This window comes from Armigeres subalbatus, chromosome 1 (genome assembly GCF_024139115.2).
Source record: "Armigeres subalbatus isolate Guangzhou_Male chromosome 1, GZ_Asu_2, whole genome shotgun sequence".
Lineage (NCBI taxonomy): Eukaryota > Metazoa > Arthropoda > Insecta > Diptera > Culicidae > Armigeres > Armigeres subalbatus.
Window position 1 is genome coordinate 17939321 of NC_085139.1, and position 20324 is coordinate 17959644.

At 39.1% G+C, this 20324-nt stretch overlaps 1 protein-coding gene across 7 annotated transcripts in view; it reads right to left on the reverse strand.

The window, feature by feature from the left end:
* The window catches only part of LOC134222299 (stAR-related lipid transfer protein 13), a 433861-nt gene that overhangs the window by 400427 nt on the left and 13110 nt on the right, over positions 1 to 20324 (reverse strand). For all 7 annotated transcript variants that reach the window (XM_062701465.1, XM_062701461.1, XM_062701453.1 and 4 more), the window contains exon 3: positions 3228 to 3805. In XM_062701465.1, the coding sequence (XP_062557449.1) occupies positions 3228 to 3692 (465 nt within the window). In that variant the 5' untranslated portion in view covers positions 3693 to 3805. The remainder of the gene's footprint in view (positions 1 to 3227; positions 3806 to 20324) is intronic.

The window sequence follows — 20324 nt, forward strand, 5'->3', positions numbered from 1 at the left end:
GGACTGATAATGTCCGGAACATGGTTTTCCAGCGAAACTGATTAGACCTGATACGATGCAACGCTGGATGGCTCAAAATCAAGTATTCGGATTGAAGACCAAGTGTCAACCTCGTTTGTGACCTTAGACGGATTGGAAGCAGGGTGATGCACTTTCAAATTTATTGTTCAACATTGCACTCGAAAGGCGGTATTAGGAGATCTGGCGTGCCAGAGGGAACGGTACTATCATCCACGACGGTCTCATATGCTACTATGGGCTTTGCGGACAGCATCAACCTCATTGGAATCGATCGCAGAGCAGTAGCTTTTGTCCCCAATGAAGAGAGGAAGACGGCGAGAGATAGAGCAACCATTAACTCTATCGAGATAAAATGCATGGTGACAGGTATAGATAGAGAAAGACCTAGTGGTGTGGGTGCTGAGGTAGTGCTTTATGGGGATGTGTATGAAATTGTTGAAGAATTTGTTTAACTTGGAACACTTGTGACATGTGACGATGACGCAATCAATGCAATCAATCAAACTCAAATTGATCGTTAAAGTCATGGTCAATGATAATTCCTCTAGTGTTACCTCCGTTTGTCTGTGGTTACACAGTCACAAAAATCGGTCGTGTGATGTCAATATTTTTAACAGCATTACATTGCTCATAAAACCAGGAATCTGTACATACGTTTATATGGTTAATGGTGTTTTTATGACTGTGTAACTTTCACTCATCTATATGTTGTTCTATAAGAGGCCCGTTTTGTGTGAATTATACACAACATTGTGGTAATCATTTTAAGTGTGTATTACAGCTCTCTCAGCTGATCCTAACAATCTGGATCCATTCACAAACAATCTGGATCACCATTCAATTCTAAAAGAAGAATCCATTGGAACATTTTCCCGGAGAAATTGCATGAAAAACATCGGATTACGTCGGCATTGCGCCGAAAATGCAGTCATAAACGACTTCCAATCTAGCAAATTTTTTAATCACTTGATACGTTTCTAAACAATGCGATATTGTTAATAAAGTTAATTGCATGAAAGCTTTTGAGTTGTAAAACAAAAACACGACAATTAATATTTTTGGAAAATTTATGGGAAAATACATACTTTGCTATTTAACACGTTACAGAACAAGTGATCCTGTTATTTGAAACTTCCTCACAGCGACACAAACCTCGCCAACAAAAACTGCAAAACTTATGCAGAAACCAAACAGCAGCACCATCCAAGCCGGCAACATGTCCTTCAAATACAGCAGCTCACGCTGACCACCAACACCTTTTACTGGTTCGCTCCCTTCGCTAGCTTGAAACGCGCGCCAGTGCTCCTCGTTGAACTGATCCTCATCCCACTTCGAGAGCAGTCCTGTCTCGAAGAATACCCGCTGAGTGATTTCAAATATTTCCAATAGGGAGTCCCATGACGGCAATACAAACCAGCACACCTGCATCCCGTAAGGTTCTTCAAGTATTTGATATCTGGAATAACGTCTTCTATGGTCGAATTTTTTCGAGAACCGCACTACTTTCTCCATGAATGATTTAAAACCGATGTAAGCACTTTCTCCGTCGAATGGAAAAGAATCATTTTTAGAAATATCGATCCGTATGCTGGCCAATCGATTATTTTTCGTACGATCCGGGTTGGCAATTCTCGAAACTTTTAGCTTCATCCCAGAATCAATCATATCCTGAATGGTCTTAGACTGTCTGCCAGTTGGCTTTTCGATCATCGATGAAATAATCCTTATACGGTATGCATTCGATATCAGATAAAACGATATCACCAACGCAATAAGGGTCAAACGCTTTTTAGTTCTTGCCCGATGCACATTGTGGAATTCCATTCCACACATCAATAGTAGAAAATGATCATTCCTGAACAATTTAGGAAACCTGATGCAAACAAGTTCAATTGAGACGAAAATCACCACTAAGCATGCCCACACCTGCCATGAAAATGGACGAAGAAATATTTCCGGGACATTCAAACTTCTGGCACTGGGGACTGCAAATACTTCCAGCTGCGGAATTGCTCCAAAAAGCGATCGATACATACTTGGGAGCAACATCATGACTATGGGACACTTCAAAACGACCGTAATATTTGCATTCGAATAGTCATTAAAGCAAATCTTTTTTGATGTAGGACACAGATCTTCCGCTAGTACGGCTGTTGCATTAACATACCGAGCAGTTTCATCCATCCAATTGACATAGTTCCTTGGGGGTGGTATTTGAGTGACATATTTGAACGTTTTCCCTTTCATGTCGTATATAATGCTCCTGAATAGATCGTCTGGTTTAGATTGATCAACAATGTCTACGGTATTGTTGAATCCTAGTTTGAAAAAGAGCGATAACCGCGACTGTTCGAAAAATGCGATTCGTGTGAATGTCCGATCCCCGTTCAACCTTTGACTGAATTCTTTAAGAGCACTGAGGGATTCAACAGAAAACAGTACCAATATCCGTGTGTTGGCGTCAATCACAAACAAAAATTGCGAAAGCTGAAACAAAACATATGCGGGCTCTCGCAACATAAGATTCATTAACAAAATCGACGGAGCTTGAGGGTGTCCTGTGTCGTGCCACATTGTGTGCGTTCTAATTATGACGTACTTGGCAACGTGGCTCAGACGGGGCGATTTGAGATACTCATCGAAACCGTTGTTGAATGGGAAGTCATCGCTCAGGTCATAAAGCACACATTCGAATCGACCGATAGTGCGTTCCACCAAATGTTCGATGATTGAAATTGTGTAGTTCAGCACTTCTGGAGATATACGATTGCGAGATTCTTGGATTAAAATTCCACTAACTCCACATACCATGATGGCAAGAATTGTTAGTTTCATGACTGTTGTGTTGCTTGCTCTGAGATTATGTGACACTGAGAATAACATTCGAACAAAACAAATACGAGGTGCATTTCACTGATTGGTTTTATGAAATTTAATATTCATTGAAGCGGTATCGCAGAAGTAGACAGATAAGTATGTTAATAATGATTGTTTTTTAGCATCAATAACCTTTTATTAAACTTGCTTTCACAGTATTAAAACGAACCGTTCTATAATTAAATTGATGAAGGAACTGGTGTTATTTTGAACAACATCATATAGGTCAGAGAAACATAGCATAATTTAGTTCAATATTTAAAATTCGCCATGATCACCCACAATACCCCATAACAAATTTCCGTTTCCCCCCGCGCTCTTCCACTTACCTTGACCTTTTCCAGATATCGCTCGAGTTCGGCGTACGGGTCATTGCTATCGATCATATCGAGCTCGCTGGCGTTGTTGTTATTTATGCTGCTACTGCTGCCGCCACCGCCGAAGCTATCCGTCAAATTGGCACTACCCGCGGTTTCCATCACGGCCGTGGTCGCGGGCGATCCCGACAGGCCACCCTCCACCGCAGCGATCAGCGATGGTATTTTGCACATTATCGGACCCGTCATAGTGCGATCGCCGCGACTGGTCGTGGTGTCGCTGGAACTACTATTGGTAGTAGTCGCGATACTATCGCTGCAGCTGCTGGTGGTAGTGGTGGTGGTGGTGGTGGTGCTGGTAGCGGTGCTAGTAATGACTTCGGTATTGGCAACATCCGCATCGATCACATCGTCGTTGTTTTCGTTAGTGGAGGAATCACACTGCGGTAACATATTGCCAACATTTTTTGAACTCATCGACGGTGCTTATCAGCTTGTGATTTCTCCTCATAATTTTCGATTCTGGCCGAGCAGCTGGGCAGCGCACATCGATCGCAAACTGGCGCCCGTTCATATGTCGATAGATTACACTGGTTGTCGAAATGAAAGAAAATGAAAACAAACTATGATTTACCAGAAATAGAAAGATCAAAATTAAACACAGCAAATTTTGTGGTTCAAATATTTGGTTCAGATTGTTCAGAGACAATAAAGTAAATTAGTTTCTAAAATTTCTTCGCCGAACAGCAAATTATTTTTAAACGCATCTGTGGGGCATGTTATGCTGTACCATTTCCACCATTTTTCATCAAACTGTTTCAACTGAGCAAATAATTTAGCTCTTCAAATTTTGATGTACATATAGAACTAAGTTGTTAATAAAGACATGCATTTCACACGATTGGAAAATTTGATGATATTTGCATAATTATCCTACAAATATGGCGATTGATTATATCGTCGTCTTTCGACCTGTTGTTTTTTTATACCTTATTCGCTGTACCGATTTTTTTCTACATTGGACAACATCTTACCAGAAGGTCCTGGGTGTCAAATCAGAATCTAAAATTGCTGACCTTCACGAAATCAATTAAGATTTCGAACGTTAATAGCGCCTTTATTTTTCAATGGATTTTGGATATTTATATATCGATCGACTTGGAGATCTGCAGCAATTTGTCAGTTCCATTGAAACTTTTGATTACACAGGGGAACAAAATTTAACCTTTTGCGGGTCCTCAGAACCAATTGATGTGTCTTCAGTAGATTTTGGCTCGCTGAATCCGAATCTGTCCTCAGATATGCTCTAACACGTCCAAATTTTGACATATAGCTAGATTGATACCGCTAATTTGAAGAAATTGGAATTTTTCGAAGAACTTTCATGGAGTATATAAACAAAATTTTAGGCCAATCAATACCCGAAACGGTATAAGCACATCTGATCTAATGCATTTCCATCAGATTTGCACGTTACAATAATTTTCTATTCGGTTTTCCTTGAATTTTAGATCAGTGAATTTAATTTAAAAATATTCCATGCAAGTCCGTTCCAAAAACTTGCATGCAAACGCCATCACCACCAGTTTGAAGCCACTCAAAATTCAACAACATGCGGCCAGTGGAAGTGGAATATAAAAATGTTGAATGAAGTATAGAGATACTAGTCAGTTTTAAAATATACTTGTTTCATTCGTCTTCAATTGACAGTAAATACACCATATCACTTGAGCAATTATTGAAAATTTATTGCGCCAGAGGAAATACAATATCATATTTACATTCAATAGAACTTACTTCAATGAAAACATTATTTTTGTGCTTGGACAAACTATTATATTGAATTCTTGTTACTTTCCTCTCAAAACCGTTCTCAGAAAAATAATCAGGCTTGAATACAAGTTTTTGAATGTAGCTTGCATAAAACATATTTGTGAAAGTTATTGAAAGTTATTTATTTCACTTACTAAAATTGTAGATAAATCACACTTATTATGTTTAACTTGTTAAAAATGCACCACATTTCGAAAGATTAGATGCTTGTGATCCATTTTGGACCTTGATTGACTAGTAATTCTTTTTATAAGGTTATCGATGGCTGTTTAAGCTTAAAATCATTGATTTTACAATTTTTATTGAGGTATATCTCAAAATCTCGACGTATTAGAGCAAATCTGAAGTCAGATTCGGATTCAGCGAGCAAAAATCTACTAGGGACACATTATTTGGAGTTAGGGACAAAATCTTGTTGAGCTGTGACGATAAACTATTGAAAATTTCAATTCTTGTCCTACCCAGTAAAAATATCAGAACCAACCAATCCCTTTCTTGCATTCCCAACACGGACATCAGAATGATGTAAGTTACAGCCCTTGTGACCCACCGTTTCGTTTTCTCCGAGTATAAAAAAGCCCATGATTCGCGCTCGTGCTTCATTTCTGTACGATGATCCACGATGAGTGGTCACGAAGAGCGGGAACGCTTTAGCGGCAAACTATCGAGTGGCTATTGTCGTCGTCAGCAGTACTCCAATGAAAATTTCTTGCATGGTTCTGAATCTGGTTTTGTTGCAGGACCAATAAATTGGTATTTTTTTAGGACCACCATTTTATACAAGAGACGGTTGTTGAGTGAAGAATATTCTTCAAAGCGGATATTGCGACGCCAGAAAGTTGCCGTCTGTAGCAGAATCACGAACGCTCGTCGAAGGGAGATGCTACAAATATTTGTTCACATGGTTTAGGGTCATTTGGCCGAATGCCGTTTGATCGAATGTCGTTTGGCCGAATGCCATTTGGCCGAAAGGGTCATTTGGCCGAACGCCATCTGGCCGAATGCCGTTTGGCCGAATAGTTGAAATTCTCTGAATGAAGAATAAACAAAGAAGAAGGGAAAAGAAAGAAGAAAGGATCAAGGATGAAAAAGGAAAAATAAGAAACAATGAAGAAGGAAGAAGGAAGAAGAAAGAAGACAGAAGAAAGAAGAAAAAAGAAATAAAGGCGAAGGAAGAATGAAGAAGAAAGAAGGAAGAAGGAAGTAGAAAAAAGGATGAAGGAAGAAGGAAGAAGGAAGCAAGAAAAAGGAAGAAATAAGTAAAAAGAAGGAAGTAGAAAAAAGGAAGAAGAAAGAAGGAAGAAGGAAGAAGGAAAAAGGAAGAAGGAAAAAGGAAGAAGGAAAAAGGAAGAATGAAGAAGAAAGAAGGAAGGAGAAAGAAGGAAGAAGGAAGAAGAAAGAAGGAAGAAGGAAAAAGGAAGAAGAAGGAAGAAAGAAGAAGGGAGAAGAAAGAAGGAAGACGGAAGAAGGAAGAAGGAAGAAGGAGAAGCCAGAAGGAAGAAGAAAGAAGGAAGAAGGAAGAAGAAAGAATAAGGAAGAGAAAGAAGAAAGAAGAAATAAGGAAGAAGGAAGACGGAAAAGATAAGAAGGAAAAAAGAAGAAGAGAGAAGGAATAAGGAAGAAGGAAGATAGAAAAAGGAAGAAGGACGAAAGAAAAATGAAGAAGAAAGAAGGAAGAAGGTAAACAGATGAAGGAAGAAATAAGAAGGAAGAAGTAAAAAGGAAGAAGGAAGAACGAATAAGGAAGAAGAAGAAAGAAGGAAAAAGAAAGACGGAAGAAGGAAGAAGTAAGAAGGAAGAAGGAAGAAGTTGGAAGGAAAAAGGAAGTAGGAATAAGGAAGAAGGAAGAAGGAAGAAGGTGTAAGGAAGAAGGAAGAAGGAAAAAGGAAGTTAGAAGACGGAAGAACGAAGAAGGAAGAAGGAAGAAGGAAGAAGGAAGAAGGAAGAAGAAAGAAGAAAGCAAGAAGAAGGAAGATGGAATAAGGAAGAAGGAAGAAGGAAGAAGGGAGAAGGAAGAATGAAGAAGAAATAAGAAAGAATGAAGAAGAAATAAGGAAGAAAGAAGAAGAAATAATAAATAAGGAAGAAGGAAGAACGAAGAAGGAAGAACGAAGAAGGAAGAAGGAAGAAGGAAGAAGGCAGAAGGAAGAAGGAAGAAGGAAGAAGGAAAAAGGAAGTTAGAAGAAGGAAGTTAGAAGACGGAAGAACGAGAAAGGAAGAAGGAAAAGGGAAGAAGAAAGAAGGAAGAAGGAAGACGGAAGAAGGAAGAAGGAAGAAGGAAGAAGGAAGATAGAAGAAGAAAGAAGGAAGAAGGAAGAGGGAAGAAGAAAGAAGGAAGAAGAAAGAAGGAAGAAGGAAGAAGGAAGAAGGAAGAAAAAAGGAAGAGGGAAGAAGGAAGAAGGAAGAAGGAAGGAGGAAGGATGAAGAATGAAGAAGGAAGAAGGAAGAAGAAAGAAGGAAGCAGGGAGAGATATGAAAGAAGAAGTAAGATGGAAGTTGAAAGATGAAAGATGGAAGAAGGAAAAAGATAGAAGGAAGAAGGAAGAAGTAAGAAGGAATAAGGAAGCAGAAGAAAAGAATAAAGAAAAGAAAGAAGAAGGAAAAAGGAGAAAGAGAAAGGAGAAGGAAAAGAAAGAAGAAAGAAAAAAGAACGAAGAAGGACGAAGGAAGAAGAAAGAAGTTCTCTGTTCTCAGTTCTCTTTTCTCTTCACACTTTGCACATCTCACTTCTCACTTCTTACTTCTCGTTACTCACGATTCATTTCTCACTCTTCGCTAGTCGTAATTTGAGGTCAATTTATTCAACTGTTCGGCCAAACGGCATTATTTGGTTTTGTTACTGTTTGTGGTTGGAGAGGTTGTTCTCTTAAGAATCACAATTTCGTGGTAGCGAAGGTTTTTTCCGAGACAAATTTTGTTTAAAGTTTCTCCCTTAAAGTTCTCTCCAAGCAGGCCCTCCTTAGTCGTGCGGTAAGACGCGCGGCTACAAAGCAAGACCATGCTGAGGGTGGCTGGGTTCGATTCCCGGTGCCAGTCTAGGCAATTTTCGGATTGGAAATTGTCTCGACTTCTCTGGGCATAAAAAGTATCATAGTGTTAGTCTCATAATATACAAATGCGAAAATGGTAACCTGGCTTAGAAACCGCGCAGTTAATAACTGTGGAAGTGCGTAATGAACACTAAGCTGCGAGGCGGCTCTGTCCCAGTGTAGGGATGTAATGCCAATAAGAAGAAGAAGAAGAAGAAGAACGTACAAATTAGGATTTTTTCTCTGGATCCTGCCAAAACTAGTATAGAAAGAACAGAAAAGACGTTGAAATATTTTTCTCGGATGTCTTAGACAGTCTATACTGTCCTGGAGTGCATATCCTCGAATGCATCACAAAATATGTCTAGAAACAAAATGCCATAAGCTGAGACATATGGCCAAAAATATCTATGTGATCAAAAGACATACATTAATCGAGTTTTGAATTAAGGTAAATTATTTTAGGGGATCCAAAACGGCCTGGAGTGTTGATGTTCTAAGACTCGATATCGACACGTGGAACCAAATGTTGCCATACAAAAATATTTTCTCGGCTACTTCCAACAATTTTCCAAGGAACTTCTGTTCCACATCTCCACATAGGCTAAAATCATAAAAACCTTCCATTAGTGACTCATGGAGAGTCGACTGCTTTAGGGACCCTTTTTGGTTCTTCAAAACGTCCTGAAGCGCAGATCATTCGACCTATCCAATGAATCAATTTATGAATGATGTGATATTAAGGTAAAATTAGGATCAATGGACCTAGAGTTAACCCTCACTTTCCCACGACTTTTTTCAAAGATTTCAATAGGAAGGAATCACCTATGATAAAATGCTAGAACAATAGTTCTTTGTCATAGCACGTAACTTTGAGAAGATGGAGAAAGCCTACATCAGACTGAAGAGGGAAGCTAAGCGGATCGGACTAGTCATTAACACGTCGAAGACAAAGTACATGATAGGAAGAGGTTAAAGAGAAGACAATGTGAACCACCCACCGCGAGTTTGCATCGGTGGTGACGAAATCCAGGTGGTAGAAGAATTTGTGTACTTGGGCTCACTGGTGGCTGCCGAAAATGATACCAGCAGAGAAATTCGGAGACGCATAGTGGCTGGAAATCGTACGTACTTTGGACTCCTGGAAGACGCTCCCGATCGAATAGAGTTCGCCGCCGTACCAAACTGACAATCTACAAAACGCTCATTATACCGGTAGTCCTCTACGGACACGAGACCTGGACGATGCTCGTGGAGGACCAACGCGCACTCAGAGTTTTCGAAAGGAAAGTGCTGCGTACTATCTATGGTGGGGTGCAGATGTCGGACGGTAGGTGGAGGAGATAAATGAACCACGAGTTGCATAAACTGTTTGAAGAACCATCCATCGTTCACACCGCGAAAATCGGAAGACTGCGGTGGGCCGGGCACGTTGCCAGAATATCGGACAGCAACCCGGTGAAAATAGTTCTCGACAACGATCCGATGGGCAAAAGAAGGCGAGGTGCGCATTATGCGCAAATAATTCTATGAATGTTGGAAGGCGCAAAATTTGATTGAGCTCTACTACAGCTACCATGAGAAGGAAAGGGTTTTTTTTCTATTGCTTTCTTTATTTGGTAGGCACTATGTGTTTCTTAACCGCTACTGTGCCGAGATCTACTGTGTTATTCTGCAATACAGAATCCACACAGAATCTATTTTTAGATTTCCATTATTAATTATTGTTGTCGTTTCCAGTCCATCTCATCGTGAGTCCATTGTGTCCGTTTGTCCATGTCGTGTGTGTGTATCCAATAATCGTTGCATTGTCCGGTTGCCATTTATCCGGGTAACGTTGGAGGAATGCCTCCGAGAAGAAAAAGTTGTCAGTCGTCATCAGGCAGTCGTGACGGTAAGGCACGTACCCCAAACATCACCGTATGAGCTGCGGATCCGGCGAATGACGAGGGTTTGGTGGAGGGGCTGGGAATCCAATTCATGACCATCCGCTTGTAAGGCGAACGTGTAGCCAACTACACTACGGGACCCCCCTAGGAAAGGGTTAATTACAGGCCTTTATGGTTCTCCATAACATCATGGAATTCGTAATGTTTGAAGTAATCATCCAAGTCCGTGAACGCAGTGGTTCTACGCCCCAAGTAAAATATACGCAGCCACATTCGAATGATTATTTCTCGACACAAACACCTTGTTAGGCATTATGTATCTGGTAGATATCTTAACTCAAGATATCCCTATTGAACCGCATTGGGTATATGCCAATGAGAGAACATGGAAAAACCCTAGGTAGATCCGGTAGATATATTGGGTTGAACTTGAGAACGTTTCGCAGTAACTTGAACTTCTCGTATTCAAGAAAATTGGGTTCACAGGACATTGCATCAGTCTTGTTTTATCTTGGACTGAACTCGAGAACGTTTTAGAGAACTTTGATCACCGGCTTAACGTTCATCCAAACCTGATAGAGTATTTAGAATTATCGAAGTCTTCAGAGTATAGTCAAAATTGTCCTCCGATATTCTTGGAGTGTTTTTCAGAAAATAAATTATTTGGGAAAAATTTTGCGATTTAAGGGAGGAAGAAAGTAGGAAATTGTAGGAAGAAGGTTGCAGACAGAAGAAAGATGAAAGACCAAACCCTAATTAAACAACCTAGCTGTGATGTTGCCTTTCTCGTACGTTCAAAGTGTTCAAAAGCATATAAGAGAAGTCAAAAATAACCATCACTACTAAAAATCCACACATATTTATTGGCAAAAATCCATAGATTTAACTTATGATGTATATCAGCGCACACATAACCATTCTCCACGCGAACTACTTATAAAATATATATCCAAATAGTCTTTATGTGTGGTCTCGAATTAGCAATTATTTAATTTATGTGTGGTTCTATATCGATTATATTAGGGTGAAGCTATTGCAAAAATCTATAACGGCGCCACATATATCTTATATAGATATTTTTGGCAGTGATGATAGGTGGATAGGTCCTATTTTTGCATTTGTTTATACTGCCGCTAACCACAAGTCGAGCACATCTGTATATTGAGTCCCATATACAGATGTGCTCGACTTGCGGTTAGCGGCAGTATACTCAGTGTAAAATTTTCCGTAGAAACCAACTTGTTGCATACAAATTGGAAGTGCCAAAAAAGTAATTTTTCAGAAAATTAGTATTTTGCCATAACTTCGAGCTCACATTCCGATCTGGCCAATTATTCCCGTTGAAAAACTTTTTTGATTTATTACAAAAAGTACCAAAAAGTAGTGTACAAAAGTAGTATTTTGGCCATAAGTTCTGGGCCCACTGTTCAATCCAGCCAATTTTCAATAGGAAACTATTAAACAGGGTTCCCCTAGACCTGTGAGCTAAAGTATTTGGTCAAAGAAGGCCATTTTTACGCCGGCATAAATCTGTAAGCAAACAATTACTGGCCTTATTGTTTTCTAATTTCTTTGCAGCGAGATAGAGACAAAGCAGTCCGTGCAGTGCCTTATATTCGGCGGCGCGTCAAATCCAATCCAATCCAAATTCAATCCAAATCCAATCCAAATCCAATCCAAATCCAATCCGAATCCAATCCAAATCCAATCCAAATCCAATCCAAATCCAATCCAAATCCAATCCAAATCCAATCCAAATCCAATCCAAATCCAATCCAAATCAATCTAAATCCAATCCAAATCAATCCGAATCCAATCCAAATCAATCCAAATCCAATTCAATCTAAATCAATCAAAATCCAATCCAAATCCAATCCAAATCCAATCCAAATCCAATCCAAATCCAATCCAAATCCAAATCCAATCCAAATCCAAGCCAATTCCAACACAAACTCGATCCAAATCCAAGCTAATTCCAACACAAACTCAATACAAATTTAATCCAAATGCAATCCAGATCCAATACGTGTAGGGAAGGTGGTCGGTTGCCAGCACTGGTCAGGTGTCGGCACCCCGACGTAATTTTTGACACATAACATTTATTATTATTTATGTGCACCATGATCGCATAATGGAAACATTTACACTTTGGTTGATGTTGTAAATCGTTTGTCAATCCTCCACAAAAACTCAATCATTTCTAGCTTACCACAGATAAGCAAGATCGTAAAGCCTATTTTACTGTTGTGGATTTAGGTGCCGTGAATTAATCTTTCTGAACGATTTACAGGCTTTCTACAAAATGAACAAAAATTCGAGTGTTACAAATATGCGATCATGGGCAGTGCATGCGCCATATAAGAACGATCTTTTTATGCCGACTACCGATCCAAATAGATGACTATGTATCATTTTACTAAGAAAACATTTTTTTCATTCCATGGTATTGGCTTCATCGATTTCGCTGTCATCGGTGGAAAGTGAATTATTAGTGTACATAGTAGTTAGGTTACTGAATTTTCTAAATTAATCAATGCCTCCTTAAGGCTATTCTGATACATAAAATAAACTCTATAAATTACATTTAAAATCCAACCGTTGCAATTGAATCAAAGATGAAGGCCCAAGTGGCCAACCACTTGATTTGTTAAAGGTAATGTAACGAACAAAAATGAAAAATAAACGAAATTCAACCAAAAAAAAATTACCAAAAAAATAATTTACAAAGAGAGGTCCTGAAGCATAGGAGAGACAGAAAATTAAAAACATCCTGTGAAATTTTCTCGCAAGATACTGAATTTGGTTATGGGCTGGTAATGATTCAAAAAACGTTTTGTTGAACAGAGTAACAAAATAAATTTGACCCAAGATGAAATTTCTTCATAGTGTAAAACATACTTGCTTGGCGTCTGTCGGTCTGAACCACGGTCGTCTGTGGGTGGAAGCTGTAGAAATTTTCTTCTAAAGTAGCGCCTTTGTCGATTTGGCTATCGTTCGCAGAAAGTGAACTTTTCTGCCAAGATTCTTTGGTTTTGTTTCTGTTAGTCATTGGAAATGAAATCGATTTTTCCGATCCGCCTTTTTATACAAAAGAAGTTTGGAATTTTCTAAAAAGTGCAAAACTTAATTGTTTGTCGACGACATGACAGAAAGTTACCCGCGTCGCGGGGGTAGATCGGGCAATAGATTTATTCGAATGGATGGAATCACTAACAGCACCCAAGCTACCACGGCGATCCCACCGAAACAGGCCATTTTTGCAATCAACCCTTTCTGTCCAGAATATGTTGGTCGTGATAAGATCAAATTTGCTTTTCCAATAACTAATTGCAATCAAACTCGATTACTTTTCAGTAAGACTTCACCATTTGGAATAAATTTTCAGTATCGTCACTGCATCACGCGGAATTGCAACAGACGACCTTTTTGTAATCAACTTAATTAACGCGCCAGAAAGCGTTAATTACATAAAAATGCTGATTCGTTGAGGTTGATTGATGACCACCGACGCCGACGACCACCATCAATGCGATGGTTTTCCGTTGAAAATGCTGTCAGTTCCATAGTGCTTCTGTTTCCGCTCCACTGCATCTGCTCTGCGTGAAATGTTGTTCCAACTGAGGATTACAATCAAACCCAAAAGTTGCTTCTTTTTGATGTCTGTGCTTGCGATGCATGCATGGGACTGGTTGTTTTACTATTCCTAAGTTGTTTGCCTATTTTTAATACTAAATAGTAAAATATCTTTATTTTTAGAACAACACAATGAAGCGTTGGCTCAGCCTTGATCGGATGGTTAAAAAATATTGGCATTCCACCGAGAAACGGCTGTGATATTAATGTTCAAAGTAAGTCTATCTTATTTTCGTGACGGATTTTGATTTTCGCAATCGCAATTTTACCCCAATATAGAAAAGACAAACGTAGTCTTACGTCAAAATGTATATTTTCATCGGTGCTCCGTTGCTTCCGGATCTTCCGGAGGACCAGGATAAGATTCATTAGACTGAAAAAATGTCCTCAAAGAGAGTATTTATTTATTTATCATCAGACTAAGGCCAGGTGGCCTGTGCTGCACATAAAGACTTCTCCATTCAGCTCGGTTCATGGCTGCACTTCGCCAACCACGCAGTCTGCGGAGGGTCCTGCAAGTCGTCCCTCCACCTGATCGATTCTCCTTGCCCGCTGTGCACCTCGCCTTCTTGATCCCGGCGAATCGTTGTCGAGAACCATCTTCACCGGATTACTGTCCGACGTTCTGGCTACGTGCTCGGCCCACCGCAGTCTTCGATTTTCGCGGTGTGAACGATGGATGCTTCTCCCATGGTTCTCTGATGCAACTCGTGGTTCATTCGCCTTCTCCACGTACCGTCCGCCATCCGCAACCACCAAAGAGAGTATGTATCCCCTCAATTATTTCCACGATAAAGTCAGGTTGATATCACTTTAATTAGTTTGACAGCACCTCTGGATGTGGTCGTTTTTCACACTGGAACATTCGTTCCGGATGTCGTGACAAGTTTGTTTTGTAGGTACTTTTTCCAATCCTTTTTTAGGACTGTTGAACTTTTTACAACATGACTATTCTTCTCGTGTTATGAAAGTTAAAGTGACTCGCAAAAGGTTAAAGAAGGCATTATCTCCTCCGTGTGCCTTACACCGGGTGAACGCTTTTATTTAAAGATGACATTATTTACTTTGTGTGCCTATTGAAGGAAGGCTCTCTTGCTCCATTTCGTAAAATAGTACTTTTCCAGGTTATAATGGTTATAAGAATGACGATGTTGGTAAACAGAATCTTTAATGTATTTCTCTAAGTAACTCTTTTTTTATTCTTTGCGAAGATTGCCATTTTGCGATTCATCGATATCTGTTGGTGTTAAACATAGTAATGGAATACTACAGATTCGAAATGTTTTCGAGATAGTGGCCTTCGGATGATTTCCGGTTCATAGTACCGGAGTGCAACATATCGCAGATCTGTAAGCGTACGTTCATTTCTGACCTTGCCCGAATATTTGATCATGTAGGGTTGATCGGAGTAGTGATCATCTCTGCAAAAATATTCGTCCAGAATTTCTGAAGACTGAAGGTTACATCTGATGAACCGCTGCAAGCATGGCTTCAAGCGCAATGGTTAGAATTCAGAAAAAGCCTATCTTTTCAAGAGAACCTGAAGATTACGAGATGGGCGCCATCCGAAAGGATGCATCTACTAAAGCCTATGAAATGTGTATATGCGTGGCACATACTTTGACGACAGTTGATACAATCCAGATTTTAGGCTTTTTTGTAGATGGGACATTTAACGTCTTACATCCACTTATGCGCCAGAAAATCTTTCTCCCAAAGCTTGATAATAATTACTCAGTGCAGCGCTGTGCAGTCATTTCATCACCACCCCCAGCAAACACATGATCGTATAGCATAGCAAAGAAGTGTACAAATGGAGGCCATATACGTACACTTTGTATGCAGTCAAATGGAGGCATAAGCCTACATCACCTCCACCTTGTACACATATTCGTTAGCACATGTGACCCTGTTCAAGTAGCCCTCCTGGTTATTGGTCAAACCCAGAGGCTTCTAAGCGCCACGACGTTAAAGTAGCGAAAATGTTATTCATTGTAAGAAGAAATTGTTAGAATAGATTCTGTAGACTATATTTTACTGAAAAATCTATTAAAAATACACTGGCTGGAAAATCCGCATTTTTTCTAATGTTGACTAATGACAACATCCGTCAAGTATTGACAATTTTCATTATAATTTATGGAAAACCGCGTATTTGAAGGAACGACAAAACTGGTTTTCACACGAAAAACCCAAAGCTCAAAACTGTTGCGGTACTTCCGAAATTTTATTTAAATTGTGAACATTCATTCACACATTCGACAACCCATTTCAATGACGATGTAATAAATTCGAAACATTGCAGAAATTGCAGATCTTCCAGCACAAAAAAAAAACTAAAAATTATTGCATTGCAGTGAAAAAATAACATGTACATATGAAGCCCTAATGATACTCAAACTGTGGAATAATTGGATCGAAAGTAGCTGATTAATTTACAGCGGGCTGTGACAAGGAGAGAATAAAAGCTAAAAATGATCGCATGTTTCAATTGACGGATTCATCCCTTCCCAGGAAGAATAATACATTTTGTACCCACTGCAATTTTTTAAGTTTTTTTTTATTTACTTTATTTATGATATTTTCAACCCATGGTTAACTTATCTCTAAGGAAATACACAAAAATCGATTCAATTAACATTCTTACTCATGCTAAGAATCGTTTGACTCACTTCAATAGCATGCATATGAATTGATGATACAACAGTTTCGAATCGAATTCGAAAACACTACCACCACTTTTGCAGCAAAGAAGGTTAAACCTCAGGAAAATATTTATCTCCATACATTTTTGTTTTGAGCAGGTTTGCGAATGTGAATCATGTAGTCGCATAAATTATACGTCAATAATTGGTCATATCCAGATAACAGATCTACTTCGGTTTTCCGACCTCACTTCAACGCATAAAATCGCTTTTAGGCCACTCGCTTACCGAGTTTCGAAATACTGTGGAATAGTGTAATCCAGAGTCTGGTTCGGTTCTTTAGCAAGCACAGCAAGAAGTCGTGGAAAGTGACGTCATTCGGCAGCAATCTCGACTCGAAATCCTTTGACAGCTTGGCTTCGTTCACTCACGATCACATTCAGCTGGGTCCGCAAAACGAGATTTGATCTTTACTTTTTTTCAAGTGCTTCTCGTTTGCGTTGTTTTGTGTAGTTGCTGCGAGTTAATCTTTGCTAGCGCAGCGAGCTCTTCGCACAGCAACAGGCATCGCATCGCCGTCATCATCGGCAGCAAGTTCAAGTATGCGATTGAAATTCGATGGACGATGATAATACGCTGCTGCAGCAATCACCGACACCACCTGCATTGCTTGCAGTACCAATTATCCACCCAAGCTGACATATATTCACGATCAGATCATCGACGCGATCTTCTGCGCTGGAACGATGACGATGACTCCCTCGCTCGGCTCTCACACTTCTCTGGGAATCGAACCGATGAATCAGCCAATTCGCACAACGCAATTGACTCAAGATTTCACTAATTAACTCTCCAGCCGAGCCGCCTCAAGAGGGTGGAACGCGAACCGATCCCCAGTGTGTACGAGACCACTTGGAAATGGGAAATAATGTGTCTCTGCGTTCACGAAACGTCGATGCGATCGCGCATTCTTCAAACTTGATCCCTGTGGCCGCGATCTTTTTTCCCTCCCGTCTTCTGTTGTTTTTTTTATGATGCTCTCTTCAGATCATTCCCGCATTTCGCTGCGTGCGGCACACACAACATACACTCACTTTATGATCTATGCTGCTTTCTATGGTGCACACTAAACACTCGCACGCACACCCCGATTATCGCTTTTGTCTTCCCCAGCGACCCAGCTCAACTATGTTGTAGCGCTGCCGATCGACGACGACGGCGACCGATGCCGCGGTGTTCTGAGAAGGGAATATTTTTTTTAAATTGTGTTGGTAACGAAGTTTGTTTTGTTTATTTACGTGAGATGAAAGAAAGATGGATTTATCAGTAGAAAGATTCTGGACGTTGAAAAATGTTCCATCCACATTGGTTTCATACGTTTCTTCAGGATCGTATGCTTTTATTCACTCCGAAGGAACACAAAAGATATTTAAGCTGCCACCAAGCAAGCCACTTGAAGTTAAAAACATGGAAATTTAACACAGCGTGACATGGGAAATTTAATTTAAAATGTAATCTTTTCTAGTAGTCGTTTCAAATCAAATACGCATGCTATATGATGGTTACAAATTGCTACAATCAACGGACAATCAAATGAAAGGCTTAAACTGCTTCTCGAGATAAATACGATCGAAAAATATGAATATTTGTAAAAAATATAAAACCACGACGCGACGGAAGCTTCTCTAATTGCTTCATTTTGCGTTTATTTACGACCGGCTCAAACGTCATAATTTCTTAGAGGAGTTAATTTTGCGTTGGTCTATTGGGAGATTGATTTTCCGTCGAATGTTAAGGTGGTTGACTGCTTGACGTCTCTGGAAGCCGAATAGCACAAAATAAGTAATGTGTGAAAGATCTATTTGAAATGTATCGTATTACCAAACTTCGACAACGGAATTCAATTTACCTAATGACCTTCTGGTAATTAAATAAAGCAGAAACAGTTCATCCGGACTTCACGTACAGTACAAGCGTGCTTGTCGTACAAAACGCAGGCGACACTGCATGAGCGATTAAAGAACACGCGGGTTAACCAAAAAAAAAGTCCTGTTGTATGGCAACCACAACGTAGGTAGGTATTAAAAAGGAATTTATTGGGAAAACTATCATAATTCAATTACTTGAATTACTTGAAAATTACGATTCAAAGGACACCACCTTTTTTTTAATAATGCGTTGCCCACACGGATTTCGTCGAAAAAATGTTAATTTAAAGTAGCATTATTGAAACTTTTAATTTTCCAAAAAATTGATATATTCAATATATTTGATTCTCTAGATGATGATTGATTGATGAGATGAACATCGAAGCCATGAGATGACGCACAATAGCAGTTACCCTATCTGATTTATTTTATCAAATACCCAGAGGATCGCAATATTCTGTAAGCACTTGTGAATCTCCTATATTAGCTGTTTCATTAACCGTTGATGTGATAAGGAGCAATAAGCTTCTTCACACTTTTGCGTTCTTGTAGAGTTCTTATCCTCAATCAAATTTCCTCTTTCCTTGCTCAATCCATCTCTTCCTATTTCATTCATCAGGCAAATGGTGGAGAAAAATGGGATGCGATGGCACTAATCTCCAAAATAAAGTACCTCCTTAGTCGATTTTTCTAACTAAAGTACCGCAACTGTTAATTTGTATTTCACAATGAAAGAAAAATTATCGCAACGATCATAGTAGTCTTATGGTTTCAGATATTGATAACATACATGAATCAGATTTTGGCAACTACCTAACTGTTTTTGCTGTGTTGTTTCAACAATGAAAAATTTGATAGTTGACGGCAATTCGTCGGGAATACGGTCCATAGGCCTAGGCAATAATAACTTCAGCTAAAAATGAACATCAACTTTAGCAGTGATTCAGATTGGGATCAAACTGAAGAGGTAACGATCGAAACAATTATTTGTTTCTATAATTTTTCATCATCACTTTGTAATACAGGAAATATAGCCGAAATCGAAGCGATGAAAGAGAGGAAATGGTTTTATTCTATCTGATGTAGAGATGGGCGTTCAGATCCGGAACCGTTAAAATGATTTGGATCTTTGAAGTGTGTAAATCAATCAAAGCTCACTTTTTGAAAGATTTGGATCAGCAAATTATCTGTAAGTAAATTTTAAAAATAATTAAACAGCTCTCTAGCTCACAAGCATATACATGTTATATATGCTTGTGAGCTAGAGAGCTGTGAAATTATTGTCTGTACGGGTCAGAATTGTGGTCCTAAATGACAACCGTTTCACCATTTTGCATTCTCCTTGCGTTTTGATCCAAAGATTCGATCCGTACAATTGATTTGGATCATTGGATGTGCCATTCAACAGCAACAAGTTCTAAATATAAATTAATAATATCCGATTCCGTCAACTGTATAGCGCGTCTTCATAGCGCGAATTCAGAAGCATGCAAATTTTTTGAAAAAGATGTATGGCTTATGGATACGTGGAATTGATTTTGGAAAAGATCCTTAGCTTCCTCTGAGTACAATGTCGGTCGTCTCTGATATAGTTGTAAAAGCTTCTTTCGTCCGAAGGGAACTTGAGGAAAGCTTTTTCTCTCTTTTCGACCAAAAAACCATTCGGCTTCATAATGTGAAATCCAATTCGATATTGTCCCCAGTTTTTTTTTCCCAAAGTTAGTGGCCAATTGTTGCTCAGAGTATTTTAGAAAATAATAACCGTACTTTCTGTGCATGACAGTATTTAAAAATGCCTGTCTATGTAAATTTCCTTTTCTGATCGATGGCATTGGTTATCTATTTCAAATGTTAATATCATTAATACACATTTTACAAATAAAAATGTTGAATACTCATTTTGACGATTGAGGCAAAATTAGAAGCAACTTCAGAAAAAAACACCATACAGTAGAATAAAAACAAAGTAATTCAAAGCATTCTTTGATAAAAACATACATATTTTTGTTTGTTCCAGTGTTGAGATGATTCTTGAGCTTGCGGTAGAATTTTGACATTTGCGGTGGAACATTGCGGAATCCGCAGAATGGATTTTTTTTTTCAAAAGAACCATAATAACAATACTGCATTAAAATAAACAAGAGTTCAGGGA